The sequence below is a fragment of the Haplochromis burtoni genome, unplaced genomic scaffold (assembly GCF_018398535.1).
Source record: "Haplochromis burtoni strain Fernald_Lab_line unplaced genomic scaffold, NCSU_Asbu1 Contig_442, whole genome shotgun sequence".
NCBI classification, from domain to species: domain Eukaryota; kingdom Metazoa; phylum Chordata; class Actinopteri; order Cichliformes; family Cichlidae; genus Haplochromis; species Haplochromis burtoni.
This window is the reverse complement of record NW_024582803.1, coordinates 178,389-197,661: the sequence shown is the minus strand read 5'-3', so window position 1 is coordinate 197,661 and position 19,273 is coordinate 178,389. Positions and strand designations below refer to the sequence as shown.

General features: G+C 47.4%; 2 protein-coding genes across 10 annotated transcripts in view; both read right to left on the bottom strand.

Moving 5' to 3' along the window:
* Positions 1 to 8,076, bottom strand: part of mgaa (MAX dimerization protein MGA a) — a 39,967-nt gene extending 31,891 nt beyond the window's left edge. For all 5 annotated transcript variants that reach the window (XM_042213429.1, XM_005947479.3, XM_042213431.1 and 2 more), the window contains exon 1: positions 3,720 to 8,076. The gene's annotated coding sequence lies outside the window, so the exon portion shown is untranslated. The remainder of the gene's footprint in view (positions 1 to 3,719) is intronic.
* A 1,069-nt stretch (positions 8,077 to 9,145) lies between these two features.
* tyro3 (TYRO3 protein tyrosine kinase) overlaps positions 9,146 to 19,273 on the bottom strand; it is a 13,909-nt gene continuing 3,781 nt past the window's right edge. For 2 of the 5 annotated variants that reach the window (XM_042213425.1, XM_042213427.1), the window contains exons 5-19: positions 16,577 to 16,663; positions 16,370 to 16,485; positions 16,105 to 16,294; positions 15,474 to 15,616; positions 15,256 to 15,394; positions 15,043 to 15,166; positions 14,723 to 14,823; positions 14,522 to 14,617; positions 14,004 to 14,084; positions 13,823 to 13,915; positions 13,622 to 13,743; positions 13,435 to 13,544; positions 13,003 to 13,162; positions 10,673 to 10,809; positions 9,146 to 10,538 (exon numbers count right to left, since the gene is read on the bottom strand). In XM_042213425.1, the coding sequence (XP_042069359.1) occupies positions 10,112 to 10,538; positions 10,673 to 10,809; positions 13,003 to 13,162; positions 13,435 to 13,544; positions 13,622 to 13,743; positions 13,823 to 13,915; positions 14,004 to 14,084; positions 14,522 to 14,617; positions 14,723 to 14,823; positions 15,043 to 15,166; positions 15,256 to 15,394; positions 15,474 to 15,616; positions 16,105 to 16,294; positions 16,370 to 16,485; positions 16,577 to 16,663 (2,126 nt within the window). In that variant the 3' untranslated portion in view covers positions 9,146 to 10,111. The remainder of the gene's footprint in view (positions 10,539 to 10,672; positions 10,810 to 13,002; positions 13,163 to 13,434; positions 13,545 to 13,621; positions 13,744 to 13,822; positions 13,916 to 14,003; positions 14,085 to 14,521; positions 14,618 to 14,722; positions 14,824 to 15,042; positions 15,167 to 15,255; positions 15,395 to 15,473; positions 15,617 to 16,104; positions 16,295 to 16,369; positions 16,486 to 16,576; positions 16,664 to 19,273) is intronic. The other 3 variants (XM_014329268.2, XM_042213428.1, XM_005947477.3) reach the window with 3 other exon arrangements.

Sequence of the window (19,273 nt, the reverse complement as noted above, 5' to 3'; positions counted from 1 at the left end):
TTGAAGTGTCTCCCAGTCCCAGTGCACTTGTTAGCATTTTTTGGTTCGTGCAACTGGTCCGTCCGGTTATTGTCTCCCCAGAAACATTTCCGTTGTGTTGTGTGTGCTTTTTGCAGCGTTTTTCTTTTTGCAGCATTTTTCTTTTTGCAAGTGTTTTCTGAAGTTGCGGTCCGTTTGGCCTCTCAGGGCCACCGTAGAATTCTCTTATTAATGTGTTGCTTCCAGCAAGGATGCCAGTGTTCTACCTTGCTTACATGTTAGCACTATCCTGCCACACTGCACTGTGCCACCTAATGGCAGTGTGAGTGCAAGTTAATGATGAAATTAATGAAACTAAATTAGAAATTAACGATGTTTGTTTTATGTGTCACTTTTTTTTTCCTGTCTGTTTTAATCTATTTCTATTGTTTCAACAAATGCAAACACGTCATTTTGGGGTTGATGCAGCAGTGTTATAAATCTAATCTAATCTATCACTAGGAAGAAGCAGTGGATCATAAAACAAACAACTGGACCGTCGTCGACTGACGCCATGATTCTAGCTAGATTCTAGACTGCAGATGAGCTGCATGTGTGTTTAGTAGTAATTTGTTTTTGTAGAAGGTTAGCAAAACAACCATGTTTGAGGGTGTCGCCCTGGCGCTAACCAAAACGCTATTTAGTCGAGTGTGACATCATTCCCAGGACCGTGTTCCGATTTCCGAGGTCAGTCGAACGCAACGCAAGTAGTAACGAGTAACGACCCCATCTAAATCCCAGTAACAATAAATGCTTTACTGATTTTGGCATAATAACTAGTTACCGTGCTCATTACCACAATAATAACGTAGTTACTGTAACGCATTAGTCCCTACACTGTTTATATATCATGTTTAACCTGAGTAGCGAAAGACCGCGGGGGTCTGAAAACGATGTGCGGGGAATACACTGTTTTCGAGGCTCGGACCTCTCGGCTAGCTATCGGGCTGGTGGGTAATAGACGTCTGCTTATTCCTGCGTCTTCTGGGATCTTACAAAGCTTCAAACGAGGTGTCGACGATTTTGATCGTCGATGTAATCTTGACAAGTTGACTAATCGTGGCAGCCCTAATTCAGACCGTTAAGTTTAATACTGGTTACTGACCAGTTACTTAACAGAGCAGGCACCAATGAAAATATCAGAAAAGCACCATCATCTGTGTGCATGTGTATTGCCAGTTTGCTGATAGGGGAATCGTTTCTCTGTTATTTTTATTCTTTCCTCTGCTGCACAGATTAAACAGGCCTTTATTTCTTGTTGTAAATCAGCAAACACTGACCTCAGTAACACAATCACCACTGAATCTTTAGACGCAAACATGGTTTTCTTATCCATCGTATGCTTCATATACACCAGAGTCTGTTAAAGCTTTTGGGTGGAGGCAGGCCCTTGCAGCGGAGACCTCTGTAAGCTTAGCTAGCGATCACACGGGGAGAGAGCGGCAGCGACCAGACATCACGGGAAAGACGTTTTTTAAGTTCAATAACTAGATGATTTTTAACTGATGAACAACAGAAACGAAACAAAATCACAGATTCTGCTATAAAAACACAACGAGACATGGTGGATATTATGGTGAATCAATAGCTGTGCATAAATATGTTTCTATATACATTCATTTAAAAAGTGCGTGTTTCAGTTTGGGTTCCACGCTGAATCAGGAACGTGACACAAAATCATGTCCCGTCATCACAAAGGACACGACAAGAAGCCAGAGCGGGCTGAGCTTCAACCTCACAAAAAATACTCTGGACTGGGGCTGGGCTATCTCATACCGTTCACGGTAATACGGTGTAATTTTGGGCAACGATAGGAAAATGAAATATCGCGATAGAATATGTGTAAAACGCGCATGCGCAGTGCCTTTGTTTACATACGCACATGGCGGCAACGCAGAATGAGAAGAGCGAAAGCGGATCATTGAATGAAACGATGAACCAGAACTGGTTTGTAAAAATGCTGCAGCTTCACTGGTGTGGAACTGGTTTAGTTTTCGTCCGTCAGATACACAACAAAGCACTATTTTTGGTAGAGCATGCTAGCGGGCCGTCGTTGTTACCGTGTTGTTTGGAAAATACGGCACACTTAAAATCAAACAGTGCCCCTTATAATCCCGTGTGCCTTATGTATGAACTCTGGTTGCGTTTACTGACCTTGAAACGATTTTATGTACACGGCGCTCGAAAATCTGTCAAAGGTTTCAGTACGACTTTGCTGAGCTATGAAGCCGCACCGCTGTACCGCGGAGTGATACGTACTGTGCTTCAACATAATATTACCGTATTGTGTGTGTATAACCTCTTTTTAAGTTTTGTGGATATTATACATGGTTATGCTGAGGATATGTCGGCCAGTTTCCACTGGAAATGCCTTTTGGTTAAACTGTCAGCAAGGAATTTGCATTTGCACTGTTACATTTTTATATAACTTTATTGCATATAAAAAACAGCTGCTTGTTTAAGTGAAAATACATTGATGGGGTTTTTGTACTAATAAAATTGTGGAATTGTAAAGCATTTTGTCTCGTGTCAATTATATCGTCAGTTATATCGTTATCGCAAATTTTCAAATGTATATCGTGATAACTATTTTTGGTCATATCACCCTGCTCTACTCTGGACGGACATTTACTGAAACATTTTGTGTTATCATTGCTGAAACTGACATCCTGATTGCAATCACATTAGCCTGAAAGTGCTAGCTGATAATGCCTACCGCCACGTCACATCCAAATACAGTCAGGTATGGTCACAGGGTGTGTGATGTCATGTTGCAGGATGTTTACCTGACACAGGTGTAACCTGCTGACGACCTACTAAATTGAATTTCATTGTGCTAACCACATAAGATGTATAACAGTCATAATGAGTGAATAACGAATTCTGGTGAGCTAGCCAGTGCTAGCACTCGCAGTCATGTGTGGTCAAAAATGTCAGACTGCAGGCTTCGTAACAGGTAACTGTGCCATCTTAAGTCTCATATACTTTAGCACTGTAGTGTTCACGCTAACTGGGCAGGTTAGCTGCTATCTGCTAACATGTTAGCATTGCAGCTATTATGCCACCTGAAGAAAACAGAAGTCTTGACAGGATTGCATACTAGGGTGTGCTTTCTGCAGGTGTTACAATGAAGTCCAAGTAGTCAGTTTTTAACAAGTAACGCAGACTCTTACAGGAAGCTCTAAAACACAGCCACATCAAGCCCTGGGTAGCAGCAGGAGGTCTGAGGGACACTGAGGAGGTCTCTGGGCGCTGGAGCTGCTGACTTTAGTTTAACTCACCCGTGAACGTGGCAGAGCTGAGGTCAGAGCATCTCAGAAACATTCAGGGCGCAGACACTGTGCAGCCTGCTAGCTCTGTGCTACTTTCCCGCCCTAACCCCACACTAAAAACTACAAACTGAGGCCCTCGGCCCTGTTCCGCCCCTAACCATGACCCATCTGCCCTCACCTGGCCTCCTGGATATAAACACATCCGCAGGAGCCGCGTGCTAACCTGCCCTTTAAACTGCACGTGCTCACAGACACCCGAGGTTCCGGTGAAGCAGCGCGCGGACGCGGAGGTTCGGTCTCGGTTCCGCTGGGCTCGTTGTGCTCCGTGCCTCCCTCAGAGAGCAGCTAGCCGCAGGCCTCACCGAGCTCACCGTGGCTGCCGTCACCCCGAAGCTCGGCCACGCGCTCCGGTACCGACGCAATCGTTACCTTGTGTCCGCCCCCGCGCGCCCGGCGCTTCCGAGGGGCTCCGTGGATCCGTTGTTCGGGTTCGGTGGTCGGCCTGGCCGCGGAGGGTCTTTAATGGTGGGAGGCAAACAACAGCGCACGCGGCGTCCTCCGCAGTCACGTCACCTCCGCCAGTACTGCGCAGCCTCCGCCGCCATCTTGGGGCCGCAACCTGGCTGTGACGGCAGGAATCCCCGTGAGCAGCGGCCGTCGGAGACCCGTGAGCGACCGCGGGACTCGAACGTGCCTTCCGAGAACACAAAGATGACTCCGGTGAGACCCCGCGGCGCGGCTTGATCCCAGGCGGCCAGCCCGCCGCCTCCCGGGGCTCCGTGCCGTCGGTTCGACCCGGACTCGGGCCGCGGGCTTGGGGCGAGCTGACTCTGTTTAGTCACACTCCGAAGCGGAACCGAGCCACAGCACGGGAACCACAGCTGCCGCCACACTACTCACGTGACCACAGCTGGATCATTCAGCCCGCACTGATACTGCGCGTTCCTGTGTCTGTGTGCGCGCTTTATTTTGTGCGTACGGGGTTCACCAGGTGCCCCGTTAGCTCCCGGCTAACACTAAGTTAGCCAGGTGTGGCTGCCGCCCACCCGGCACGTTATAAATGCACTCATTTATAACACTCACAGGTAAGTCACGTGACACAGCTCGTGAATAAGTAATCTATTACAATAAAACATGTAGTGCAGGTAACAGTGTGTCCAGTGTTTAATAGGAGTCCTCTGATTACTTTGTGTCTCTGTTTTAAGCACAAGTGTGTGCCTCTGACCTCAGTGTCACCTGCATACCTGCCCCCGGGCTTCTGCAGTTTAACATAACGTTGTTATGAAGAATGAAAGTACAGGCGTGGTGATCAGGTGTGTGTGAGAGCTCTGCACGGTCGGACTTGCAGCCTGGAGGAGGAGGAGGGTGAAGCTTCATGGACATAGTGAAGGGCTCAGCGGGCTGTGGTTAACTGTAAAGGGTGGAGGTTTTTATAAGGTGTAGATGCAGAAGGCTTCACATGCGGAGCCTGATGAAGATAACAGGAAATTCAGAATTTTTGGATTCACGCGTTCAGCAGCAGGTTTCCTGGTTTGATCCCAGGAGGGATCATTTCAGTCTGGAGCAGCAGCGAGCGGTGAGTGAGGATTATTTTAGTGTTGCCGAGTCGCATGTGTGTTCAGTGACAGTGCGCGCTTTGGGATACGAGTACAAGTGCAGCGATCTGATTGGTCAGATCTGTTTATTCACAGCCAAAAAAATCCAAATGTTGAGCTTCATCAAAATTTTGCGTCCTGTGAAATCTCACGGTCTGTGTGGGCGCGTTAAGAACAGGTAAAAAGAAAAACACTCGTGTGTGTGTGTGTATGTATATAATTTTATTCTCAGGTTTCTGCAGCATCTCCGTGTGATGGCGCAGGTACGAGTACAGGTGTGCTCTGAAACTCTGGAGACCTTTGAGCACAAAATATCTGGAAACCACAGCCGCGAAGACAGACTGTAAAACACCTGGATAAACAATCACCATGGAGTGTGACAGGTAGCTGGAACCAGAACCTCCACAATGTTAGTGTTTGTCCTGGGGAAATGCGCCTGTCAGGTAAACTCAGCTCACACTTTCTACCTGGAGTTCAAACATTGGCCGGTAAACACCTGACACCTCGTTTAAACATCTCTCAGCCTGGTTGGAGGAAACCGTGAGGTCAGGACAGCGCTGAAGTCTGCACGGGAACAGCAGTGAGGTTTCTCCAGAGTCTGCTCCCTGACGCTCCCCACGACAAGCCACTCTGGGCGTTGGCGTTTTAAAGAAGAAGAAACTCTGCGTTTACCTGAGGAAAACTGAGATTTAACCTCGTCGATGGTGCGCACAGCTATCTGCTACTTTTTTGCTGCGTTATTCTTTCTTCTTTGACCAACATTTCTGCACAGGTAGGGTTGTATTGCCTTGAGCAGGTATTTTAGTATTTTTGATCTTCTAGTTTAGCCAAACTTCACCTGCAGCTCAAACGTCCCTGGTGGCAGGTGAGGCTTCAGCTTCTGCAGCAGTGATCAATAACAGTCATTGACAGGTGATCAGGTCCACGTGGAAACATGCAGAGGGTCAGTCTGAGAACAAGCGTGTCTATGAAAGTGTGAAATATCCAGCTTATGTCCCAGCGCTGAACACCTCCCAAAACCTCCATCCTGATCCTCTCCACAGGTCTGTGCGGCCTCCTCCTGTCCTGTGGCGCCGCCTCCTGTGGCACCACCTCCTGTGGCACCACCTCCTGTGCGGCCTCCTCCACACCGTCTGTTTCTGTGTGAAGTCTGAAGAACCACAGCGAACTGGGATTAACGCTGTAATCAGCTGAGCATCGTGGAGTTTCCGATGTTAACCAAACTGACTAATCGCAGCGCTGTGATGTCATCAGTACACCAGATCCTCATATTTAAGAAACCATGAAGGTTCATCTCTTGCTGTGATGTCACAGCTGTCATCACAGCGACCTGATTGGTCAGTTTATGGTTTGTGTCGTTGTGTCTTCAGGTCTGTTGGCACGCTCAGCTGCTCCTTCAGAGTTAAGCCGCTTTTTTTTTTTTTCTCTTTTGTGTAGTAAACCAACATAGTTTTGCTGTTGTGAATTAGAGTTAAGGTATTCCTCCCAACTCTGGCACTATAAAGACAAGACATAGCAATGTTACACTTAAGACATAGCACTAGGGACTGCTTTGGCCTTCCTTATAACCCTAGCCACCATCCTTATTATCCCAGTTAGCATAGTCTCAGTCGTTAGTATAGACAGAGAAACAGAGAGCAACTTCTGGAGCTGAAAAGAAATGCATTGCCACTTAAGACTGGCTCCAGAAGATGGCCAGCTCTATAGACTAAAGGACTAAAATGCACAGATTTAGGGCAGATATAAGCATGTTTGCGCACTGTAGTATGATCAACAGGTCGAAGTGATTTAGGTATAAATTCACCCTTTAAGTTAACCCATTAAATTATCTTAATATTTCAGTTCATGTTAACTCTGATTAGCAGATATTTATACCTGTGCTAAACCCATAGTGTCTGTTTATACAACCTGCTACCTAAGCAAATTCACACTAGCTGCTAAGTTAGCGCTCTACTTTGTTGCATGAATATTAGATTTTACAACAAAAAACAAAATTCTACATTCAAAACAGGATAATGTATAAGTCGAGTAGAATTAGCCTTTATATACATTAAATCCAAATCCAAAATCAGAACATAGTATAGCTTTGGCCATAGAGTTAAGCCGCTCTTGTTTGCACCACAACCGACGTAAACAATGAACAAACCAGCAGTGAAACGTCCAATCACAGCACAGAACCACGACCCGTCTCAGAGACTTGGGATCGCTGTCTTAACCAATGGGCGGGGCCTAAGTGCCGCACTTGATGCTGAAGCTCAGTGTGACGGTCTTCATGTGTTTTCCCGTTTATTCACACGGTTCGTTTCCCACCGACCTGCAGGAACGTTCTGCTTCCATCAGAGCGCCGCCTGGAGACCAGGCGCAGGTGGAGCAGTGTGGTGTTCTCTAAATGTCATGTTAAACAAAAGCAACACGGTCCTCCAATCAGCTAATAGGAAGCAGCTCCACCCTGATGATATCATAACTCATGTTCAGAGCCGTTACATCACAGTTATCAGGAAGCAGAGCGGCGCCACACGGCGAGGCTGCCCTGCAGGTTTAGTGTTCACAATCACAGCGACACACTCACATACACACACCTGCTGAATGACATCACAAATCTGTCCAATATGAGGTTATTTTAAATATTTGTAAGCCTAAAACCTGACAACAGTAGTCTTACATCACTAACACTGAACATGTATGACGAGGCATCCTCTACCGTGTCACACGTCAGATTACCGTCACATCATAATCAATAACCTGAGCCGTCGCCTCTACGCCCTTCAGCTTCCTTTCACATGACATGTCTGCAGAGGAAATGTCAGGCGCTGCAGCAGAGCGCCCCCTGCTGGAGTGAATAAACGCCAGGGACCTAGTCTCAGTCCTTCAGACCACAGACTGTAAATGAACGATGGAGCTGAACTGTGAGGTCAGCGGTTACCATCTTAACCGCTTCCTGTCCTAAAACGCGTCTGGAAAAACTTCAGCGAGCTCACAGATCAGCTGGCTTCTGTCCAATCAGACTTCAGAGTCAGCCCCGGATTAAACAGGACGCAGGTGTTACCTTTACATCCATCCTTTATGTACAGTCTGATTTTGGCCAGCAGAGCCGCAGTCAGGGAGGGGCAGAGACTAGGGCTGTTCGATGTAACGATATATATCGGATGACGATATAAGAACGTCTATCGTTTCATTTTACGCTATCGTTTGTTTCGTGGTGTTGCAAAATAAACAGTTTACGGCAATATTTTTTCATCGTTTTGGTGGTCACTGTAGTGGCTATATGCATTTCTTAAAGTTCTCTCTTTCTCTTATATTTAATATAACCACACTACGGACGGACTGTTTTTATGCGTTTTTTATGGCTGTTTTTATGCGTTGTCGTTAGCAACAACAACGGTAAAACCACCGCGTGTCCGCTTGTTTATGTTCCACATAAACCTTTCACAATAAAGCTCAAGATCCTGTTGAGACTTTTCAAAATAAACTGAATCACGTGAAAGAGCAGATTATTTACGGATGAGAAGTAAAAAAAAAGACGCCAGGTGCTAAAAAATAAACGGAAGACTCAAACGTTAGAACAGGCTTTTCCCCGCAGCACGCCGTGTAATAAATGCAAAGAAAACGGCGGTCGTTACAACTTATGTCTAAAAATGTATCATTTCATGCATCTGTTAAAACGCCCGACTCCAGGTACACGACGCCCAGCTGAAAACACTTCATGCAAGTCGAGCTGAATTTATTTTTTGTGATTTATATCGTTATCGGACGATAGAATTCTTATATCGGGATATGAGATTTTGGTCATATCGCACAGCCCTAGCAGAGACCACAGACTCAGGTTAAGACATCACCGGCTCACTGACACAGCTCGAGGTGTTACGGCTGAATACGAGTCTGTTTAGAGGTGTGAAATGACTGTCAGCTGTTATTGATGGGCATGCGGTAAATAAAGTACGAAGAATCATGTGGAAGAAACAAACCCGCCCTGTGGTGTGACATCACTTCCTGTCTCTTTTACCTCATTTTTTCGTTTTACATTTTAAATACCTGACTTGATCTTTACCCCGTATTTTAGTACATTTATTCCTTAGTAAAGATTTTATTTTGATCCATTTTATTTGAAGAGCTGCAAACCTGTCGATAAATATTTGTCTGATTATTTTTGAATTTGAAAACGGGCAGTAAACGATGAAACTGAAATGATTTCACAGAGCTGGACGCTGATTTTTACTGGTCACGGCTGTTTTCAATCTGACCTCAGATCAGAAGACAAAGCGCAGAAAACAGGAAACACTTTATTTAATTATCACTTTCTTACAGACCTGAAGTCAGTGAGACATCACACACAGAGGTAAGAGTGTCGTCATAGCAACACAAGACACTGCAGACACGAACGCAAACCAGGATCAATAAATCAATAAATCAGTTAAGTCTGTCACCATTAAAACTTCAAGTTAATTCAGTAATAACAAAACACAGCTTCACTGTTACAGCAACAGCCACCACCGGGGGCAGCAGAGAGACACTGACAGAGGGTGGGACACACCGTGAAGAAGACACAAGGCACATGTAGGCCACAGAGGCCTCACAGGACACGTCCAGCAGCTTTCACACATCCCATAATTTCTCAACACATCATAAACTAAAATCAAAGCGCTTCAGAAAAATGCTTTGTGAGAGGAGCTTCAGCAGGAAGGTCAAACCTGAAATGTTTCCCTATTAATACAGGTTCAGTGCAGGGTTGTCCAACTGGAGGTTCCCGGCCCAGGTAAGGGTCACAGGTGTATTCAGGAAACCCCCAGTCTTTCAAAATAAAAGCACAGCTCCAGACCTAAATGGTAATGTCCTCTAAAACACAAGCTGCAAAGAAAATATCCAGGCTGATTAATCGATTAATTAACAGCAAGTGATTAATCATCGAACAAAGAAGCGGCTGCTGATCGATCAATAAAACGTGAATTATTGATTTACTGACCTGAAAATAAAACGTGTATTAATGAAATGAATGTGAGGCGTTTCGGCGCCCCCTTCTGTTTCCTCTCGGTGACTAACAGCATCTCCCTCCGTTACCGATTCACCTGCTGATCGACTCCTTAATGGATCCTTTGACTCTTTGTTCTGAAACGTAGTGGGAGGAGTGGTCGTGATTGTCCCTCAGTGCGTCTCCACCCGCCCGCTGCTCCGTGCCTTAGAGTGAGTCTGATCAGCTGACGGAGGAGCGCTGAGATTGGCCAGTCTGTGTCACACGTTGATGACGACGTCGTCGTCGTCATCTTCGTCCCTCGCCTCCTCCTGTAACGTGTCTGTGGGCCACCTTCCCCCCGCCTCCTCCTCGGAGACTCCACAGGGGCCGGTGATGTACCTGTAGTCGCCACCGATGGCAAACGCCGCCCCAGACCCAATCAGCCAGTCTTTGTCCTCGTGCTCCACCTGCCGCTGCCATGGGACGCCCCAGTTTGAAGCCGCCGCCGCCTCCTCAGGCCCTGGGGCCTGGGCTCCTCCCCCATGCTCGCCATTGTCGCCCTCCAGGTTGACGTAGAATAACGGCTCCTTCTGAGGGGAGGCAGGCAACAGGCTGACCCACAGCGCCTCCAGCTGGCCGACCAGCTGCTGGAAGCTGGGCCGACATTTAGGGACAGGACTCCAGCAGCTGTGCATGATCTCATATCTGACAACCACAGAAGAAGAAAGAGGTTAAAGAGTGCACACAGCTGACGTGATCAGCTTTATTTTGAAAGGGGTTTCGTTCTCTGTGTTGTTGTTTCTTCAGTATGTCGTTTGTGTCGTTGTGTATACACTCACATGTCGTCTCTGCAGTCGGCCGGCTTCTTCAGACGTTCTCCTTTGATCAGGAACTCGTAGATCTCCGAATTTTCCACGCCAGGATACGGAGTCTGACCGCGAGTCATGATCTCCCACATCGTCACGCCAAATGCCCACTGACACACACACAGAAGGTCATCATTCGCTGAGTGCACACACCTGAAACTTTTAAAGTCATTATTTTACTCCTAACATGTTCCTTTAGTTTGTTTCCATGACAATCTAATCATGTGACAAAGAGCTGGTCTGCTGACGTAAGGTAGTGTTTATGTCACAGCTTCACTCCTCATCAGCAGATGGCAGTAACGAGCACTACAGCTGTGATGAGGTGACAGCAGAAACCACCTGCACAGGTGTGTTTAAACTAGAGATGGCATGATACCACTTTTTTATGTCCGATACTGATATAAATCCGATATAGTGTTTTTTAATCAAACTGTTTTTTTAATATCTTGCTGCATTTTGTATAAGTTCATACTCAGGTTTAAATAAACAACAACACTAAAACTATTCTGTTATACCGATGTGTAAAAAACACACAGCACCCAAAATATTTCATAGTTCAGCAATACTGATCAATCTAATAAACTTAAACCTGCTCCATCCTCCCTATTCTGGTATTTTAAAGAGTACTTAGCAGAAATATTAAGCAACCTAACTAATAGGGTTGCAAACTCCCAGCAAAAAAAATAGGGAACCACCCCCCACCCTCCACCTCATGATGCTTAATCGACGTAATCAACTTTAATTTGATGCAGTGTGAAAAAAATGCACAGAAATCAATTATTTTTCAAGAATAATTAAATAGATTCAACATCTTTCTCAAATCAGCTACGATGGTACTCGAAAGAGATAAAGTACTATAGCTTACTAGGGTATATTAGACTTAATCAGTTACTATATACATATGATTATACATTTTACATCAGATTAAAACTTTGGTAGTAAGATTCAGATAATTATTATTAAAAGTAGACATTAATGAGAATAAGAAAGAAAAGTATGTCTTTGTGCCCCCTTTTCCCTGTTCAATGCCCTATCGGCCCCCCTGGCTAAACTTTGCTAGATCCGCCCCTGCACAGTTACCAGCGTCAGCTACATAGAAAAAGATCCTGGATGTAGAAAGTAATAATAAATAAATTCTAACAACAGCTGATCAAGCTTAAACGTGCTGCTGTTGTTCAGCCGCTGGTTTCCTCTTTCTGGTGCAAAGTGGGCCAAAAACAAACAAGAGAGACGGCTCGCGACAGAAAAGCCGATCAGCTGATCATTGATCAGTTTCACGATTGAAGTAGCACAGGAGAGGAGAGGCAGTCGCTCCATATATCGGTTGTTAAGCTTAACGGGAATGCTTTACAAACATTTCACGTGATGCTACACTTGCTTACCTGCTCTGGGAAACGTTCTGGGCGAATGTTTTGACACACGCTCTCTATGTGAGCACTGTGTGCTGTATTCGTGTTGAATTGTGAGGTTTTTGATATAGGATCGGATTACATTTTTTATTTCTCTCCGATATCCGATCCAGTAATTTACGTCAGTATCGGACCGATACGATAACGTATCGGATCGGTCCATCTCTAGTTTAAACCCGTCTCAGCGTTAAGCTGCTGCAGGTTCACTGATGGCACAAACTCAGCGGCGCCTCCTCTCAGGTCATATCGTCTTTACAGTGGGGTGGCTGTAGCTCAGGTGGCAGAGCAGGTCAGCCACTAATCTGAAGGTCGGTGGTTCGATCCCAGGCTGCCTCCTGGCTGCATGCCAAATATCCTTGGGCAAGATACTAACCCGTGTTTGCCTACTGGTGGTGGTCAGAGGGCCCGGTGGCGCCAGTGTCCGGCAGCCTCGCCTCTGTCAGTGCGCCCCAGGGCAGCTGTGGCTACAATGTAGCTTGCCATCGCCAGTGTGTGAATGTGTGTGTGAATGGGTGGATGACTGAATGTAGTGTGAAGCGCTTTGGGGTCCTTAGGGACTAGAAAAGCGCTATACAAATGCAGGCCATTTACCATTTTACCATTTGCAGAGAACAAAGCGTCCCTGCGTGCTCGCATCAGCACTCGCTTTCTGCTTGATCAGCAAACTTACAATAAGTGCTGAGACATGTCAGCTCATGGATCTGTCAGGATGGATTTTTATGAATCACAGTGTCGAGCTGCCGCCAGGCATCGTTTTCAGGTTGTCTGAACGTGACTATCAGCAGAAACTAAAAAAGAAAAGAGCCTGAAATGTCCTCTGCTCTGAATCAGGATCTGTAATCTGGGACAGCTACGTCACAGACGTCTGTGTGTCCCAGGTGTGTGCGTGCGTACCACATCGCTCTGCGTGGTGTACACGTTGTCAGCCAGACTCTCCAGAGCGATCCACTTGACGGGCAGTTTGGAGACGGAGCCCTGACGGTAATAATCACCACTGTAGATCTTCTTAGAGAGGCCGAAGTCTGCCACACACACAGTCATGTCCTCGTTCAGCCTGAAACACACACACAGAGCTCGCTAAGGCCGGCACAGCGCCCCCTACACTCAGTTTTATCCTTCATCTTTAAAGTTTCACTTCCATGTACACGCGCTGAATGTGACACACATGACAGAGCACCAGCAACAGCAGACTCTCAGTGTTTGGCTGATAACCTGGAGTGGAAGATTGCTGCCACTCCTCCTCCTCATTTAAACTCACAACAACAACGACTATCTGAAGCGAATCAGATCATTGATCGACTGGTTGGCTGCGATTGGCGGACTGACATGCAGTTTCTGGCGGCGAGGTCTCTGTGGATGATGTTCTTGCTGCTCAGATACTCCATCCCCTGCGAGATGTCCAACATGAACCGGACCAGCGTGTGCAGAGACAGGTCCTAATGCAGAGGCACATTGGTTATTGATCAAAGCATAGCGCGGTTATTGATCAGCTATCGATCAGGGCGTGTCTTACAAACGGCTCGTCTCCCAGCCTGGACAGCAGCAGGAAGGTGTGCAGGTCTCCGTGCTTCATGAACGGCAGAACCACCATCGGGATCGGCAGCCGCTGGCCGGGACGCCGGTGGAGGCTCACTCCTATTGGACAGATCGGCACATTAATCACGCTGCCTGACCTTTGACCTCCGGTTAACCACTGTGTGGTGGGCGGGGTTACCGATGAGCTGGATGACGTTGGGATGGTGGAAGTCCTTCATGTAGGCCGCCTCCTTCAGACACTGCTCGATGTCACCTGACGAGGTGATGTCAGCTGGAGGAGGTCACGTGATCTGGTTATTCAACACATCGGCTGCTTAAAGAAGGAGAAGAAGAAGAAGAAGAAGAAGAGTACAACTCACATTTCAGTACTTTGACCGCCACCTTCTGGACAGACGAGTCCTCAGTCTTCAGGAAGGCCTCACGCACTGAGCCGAACTCACCTGCACAGGTAAACACACCGTGATTTTCTGTTTGCATTTGTTATTTTATTGCACTTTTATTTATGTTTTAACATATTCTACAAATTATTTTCTGACACGTTCAATGAATATTGATATTTTTAAACATTTTGTGTGTGTGCTTGTGACCTCCTGACTCTTGGAGTTTCCTCACACTCAGCACTCTGTTGTATTTTGTACACACACACAGAGCTGAGGTTATACAGGTGTTTCTGTCGTGTTCCCACCACCTGACTGTCACCCATCTATATAAAAGGTCAGGTGACATCAGCGCGAATCATGTGATTTAGTTTCATTTAAAAAAACAAAACAACCCACATCAATTCATAAATTAGTGTTTGTCGCTCTGATTACAAGAGAAGGTGAGGAGTTTGCTGATAGTTCCTGTTTACACGTCTCGTTTGTTGTCATAGCGATACCTTTTCCCAGCATGTGTCCGAGCGTCAGCCGCCGCTCAGAAATCAAAACGTCCTTCAGTTTATTCTTCAGCTCGTCGTTGATGCAGAGACCGTCCACTGGGGGGAGACACAGGCAACGAGGTCTGATACACATTCCCGTGTTCATCGTCTGTCACTTGACTCAACATCGTGTCGATCAACAAACACACTGAGCGTGCTCACACTCACAGGTGGACTCCTGCATGTCCGTCATGTTCCTGTTGAAGGACCGCGCTGCTGTGAAGGACACTGAGGTCTCTGCACCCGGAGATTTGAAGGCCGAGCTGGAAGCATGAAAACACATGAGAGAAACAGCCACAGGCCTGATGCTGGCAGCTCATTGGTTCACACGTGGAAACGTACAGAAACATCTTTAAAAGTTCACATGTTGCGTCTGTTTGGGACTACTTTCAGCTGTGGATAAATAAACTGCTGCAGCGCGTCTGTGGACGCAGGAAGGCGTGCTGCTGTAAGGTCAGTGGTGTGCATGAACACGTTCGTACCCAAACTGCATCTCCTTCCCGCGGCGCTGAGCGACGACAGCCAGCAGCAGCCCGACGATGGTGGCGACCAGGAGGCCGAGCAGCAGACCGACCCACATGTGGCTCCGCGGGACCCGGACCTGCGCTGAGAGAGCAGCCAGGCAACAATCAATCCATCAGTGTCCTTCAAACACCCCGCGGTGACATCAGAGTTGATGTCATGTCTGAGAGTACCTGAAGGGGGCAGCAGCAGCACCGGGGAGCTCCACGGCCCACAGCCCACCGCCGTGCAGGCCGCCACCTGGAAGGACGCGTTAAAGAAACGACCACCTCCAGAGAGGTGGGCGGAGTTCTCCTTAAAGAGGAGTGGCTCCTGCAGGCAGAGACAATGACATCATCACCGTCACCTTCTACCTCCAATCACATTGGAGAGACAGGTACGACTGTCTCACCTGAGCCTCTCCTCCCACAGTCCACTGCACCTTGTAGGCCAACAGTCGACCCTGCAGCTCGTCCACCTGAAGCTCCGCCCACTTCAGAGACAGCTGCTGCTCCGAGAGGTCAAATGTCAGATTCCTGGGGGCCGCGGAGGGCACTGAGGCGGGACACACAGACTCACAGTCACATGTACATAAAAGCACATATGAGCCAACAAAAATTCGGACCGCACATCAACTGATTCCTCTGGTTCTATCGATTCTATTTGGTTTCTATTCTCCTGCTGTGTTTTACTGGGTGTTTGTCTCTGTGCTCAGCTGCTCAGGCCTGCAGCTGAATGTGGGTCACTGTGGCTCAAAGGGCCCAGTGTGAGCTCCGCCTGCAGGAGGCGCCGCTGGCCCTGCTGCAGGCCTCACACTGGATTTAGGACACAAACAAAAGCTGATTGTACGCCGAGGACTGGAATCTTCCCAAATACACACACACACACACACACACACACACACACACACACACACACACACACACACACACACACACACACACAGCTGTAGCTCGTGTTTACTGACTAAACTGTGAGGTAGTAAGACACCAGCTGGTCACATGACACGGTCACATGTTTGCTCCAGGTAACGGTCAGCGCACCTGTCTTACCTGCTTCAGGTGTGTGAAAGTGCAGCCAGGGTGAGAAGGGCGACGCCCCCACCTCGTTCACACAGGAGACCCTGGTGCTGTAGTTGGCGTGACTCCTCAGACCAGTCAGAGTGTGGAGGTGAGGAGGAACCTGGACCTCCCGCTGTGGGAGGTCCCACCTGCGGGTGGAGCGCCTCGACACCTGGTTCAGAGGGGGGGGGGAGTGAGGACCTTTCTAAGGCCTACAGGTGAGGTATGAGGGTAAGGTGTGCATTACCTGGACGATGCAGGTGGACAGTTCAGAGTGACCAGTGACTCCCGGTTTCCATGACAACGTTACGTTGTTATCCACCATCCCAACGATTTGCAGGCTGACCGGAGCCTCTGGCAGCTCTGAGACACAAAGGCACACTGTTTATAAGCCACGCCCACACATAGCCATGCAATCACAGCTCAACGTACACCTGTGTGGGTGTGGCCTCACCTTTGATGTGAGCGGTTCCAGTTCTGGACACGGAGACGCCCCTGGCATTCTTCGCTTCACAGTAAAACTTGATGCTGCTGTTCACACCTGCGCGCGCGCACACACACACACACACATTAATCGCACACACAGAGGAGCTCCAGGCGCATTATGGGTGATGTAGTTTAACACAGATGACACAAGAAACTGTGTGTGCGCGTGTGTAAAGCTTCCATTTACACTGAAGCTGAGTGTGAGAACACTGGGCGTGAGCTGACAGCAGGAGAGCAGCACATCCAGAAGGCCCTTAGTAAATGTGTTTATCCAGGACAGAAGGACAACTGCTGCCTGCCTGAAAACCCTCAGTGATCCCGTGCGTGCCAGCTGAAACACTTTTTCTCTAAACACCGCATCTCTGTGGATTTTAAATCCTAAACACTGGTCCACCCCAAGGATCGGGTCCCCCGACACAGAGTAACATAGTGTACGCAGTTAAGTGCAGGAGGATTGGCAGGATTTATACATCGGGGAAACCAAACAACCTCTGGTGAAGAGGATGGACCAACACAGAAGAGCCACCTCGTCAGGCCAGGACTTTGCAGTCTGTTCACACCTACAGGCCAGTGGACACTCTTTCAGTGATGAGGATGTAACATCCTGGACAGGGAGGAACGCTGGTTTGAGGGCGGAGTCAAGGAGGCCATTTAGGTGAAAAGGGAAAGACTATCTCTGAATGGAGGAGGGGCCTAAGGCTCTATCTGTCACCATCTTACATGCTGTGATTGCAGCCATTCAACTCTCTGTGAATGGGACTCATGGACACTGATCAGTGATAAATCAGTTTGCATATCAGTGATCATAAACTGACCTCCCAGCCCAGTGGTTCCCAAACTTTTTTGCTGGGCCCCCCTTTGTTTTACAGAAAAATGTTCGCGCCCCCCCTTGCTCGCGCGCATTTTTTTTTAAAACTCATTTTTTGCGTTTCCGTGTGGACGAGGAATACAGAGTTCGTCACACAACGTCAAAGGTATGTGCCTTTTTTCACGTCAGCTGTGCACCACATTATTGCTTACATGAGAGGAATTGCAGAATAGCAGATAAACAGTATTTTGTCTCTGTCTGCAGGTTTTACAGCTTACATAAACACACAGTTACTGTCCCTCCATTCACAAAGGCAGAGGCGTCACAGTGTGATTATTTTACATGTAGTTGTTTTTTTTATGTGTAATAATATTCAACATTGCATCAATACATTTTTCAAAAATGCCTCTCTGTGCAAAATGTGTTTAAAAAAAATAAACAGCTGTGGGATCCTGTTAGTCCATGATTTGAACCGGGGGAACAAATTGTGGCAGGATCAGCCTGATGTTATTTGTAACCTGCTGTAACTTTACTGTGTAAAGAGCAAACATCTCCAAAATGTCAGGAGTAGTTAGTCATTACAAGAAGTGTTTGTGAACTAAAAATCAAGAATGTGGGATCCTGTTTGTCTGTGATTTGAACAGCCCAGCGCTGCTCCCGATGCAGGGAAAACCAATCCTGCAGGGAGACCTACTTCAGCACCTGTGCAGGTGAAGCCAAAGGGCAGATTTGCTTCACCATATTTTCTAGTCTTTGGCTTAGAATGAAGTTGGTTTGGAAACATATTCAGCGATGCTTCATCTCCTGCTTTGCGTTTGTGTGGGCGCCCGTGCTAGCAGTGTCCAAGCGTTGTGTTGTGTTTTTTTTCCCCTTTTCATGCCGCGCCCCCCCTTGCAATGGCTCTGCGCCCCCCTAGGGGGCGGGCCCCACACTTTGGGAAGGTCTGTCCCAGCCTATCGTGAGTCAGTGGTGCGAGTATCAGGCTACGTCCACACTAACACGTTTTCGTTTGAAAACGCATCATTTTCTCTCCGTTTTGGCCTCCTGTCCACACTGAGACGGTGTTTTGGCTCAAGGACAACGCAGCGTTTTGAAAACGGTGCTTTCGTGTCACAGTGTGGAAAACTGAGACTTTTTGAAAACAATGACACATGTTAGTCATGTGATGCAGTCATGTGACCAATTAAACTAAGATGGCGTTATACAGCAGCTGCTCTGACAGCCCTGTTAAAGATGAACATCAGTCTGCACGTGCTCCAGAGAGCTGTTCTTCACATTCTTTTCACTCGCTTTTGCAACTTTGTACCTTTGTGTTACTCGCAGCAATGACTCCACCTCATTGCGAGTCCATTTAACAAACTCGCTGCTTTTCCTCGACATTTTGCCGCGACGCTTCAAAGAGCCGGAAAGTAAATAAGCGGCAGACAGAAATGAGGCAGGTCGAGTCTTCTTGCATTTCACGCATGCGTAGGACTGGAACGTAGGCATTTTCGACCGTTTCAATGTGGACGCACAACTCTGTGAAAACGACTGATAGTGTGGAGGCGGAGTGCTTTCAGACAAAAATGCCACTTTCAAATCCATCCGGGCCAGTGTGGACGTAGCCTGAGTCACTGCACATGTGCTGTTTGTAAACTGAAGAGGTCAGCTGATGACGTTTCTCCCACTGCAAACACCCCCCCACACACACACACACACACACACTCTGAATATCAGAGATATTTTAGGTATGAATCAGCTGAGGCTGTGTGGGAGAACTTTAATCTGGAGAAACACGGCGTGATCTGGCTCCAGTTAAACCGACCTGTGGATTAAATCCAGCTTGTGCATGTGTGTGTGTGTGTGTGTGTGTGTGTG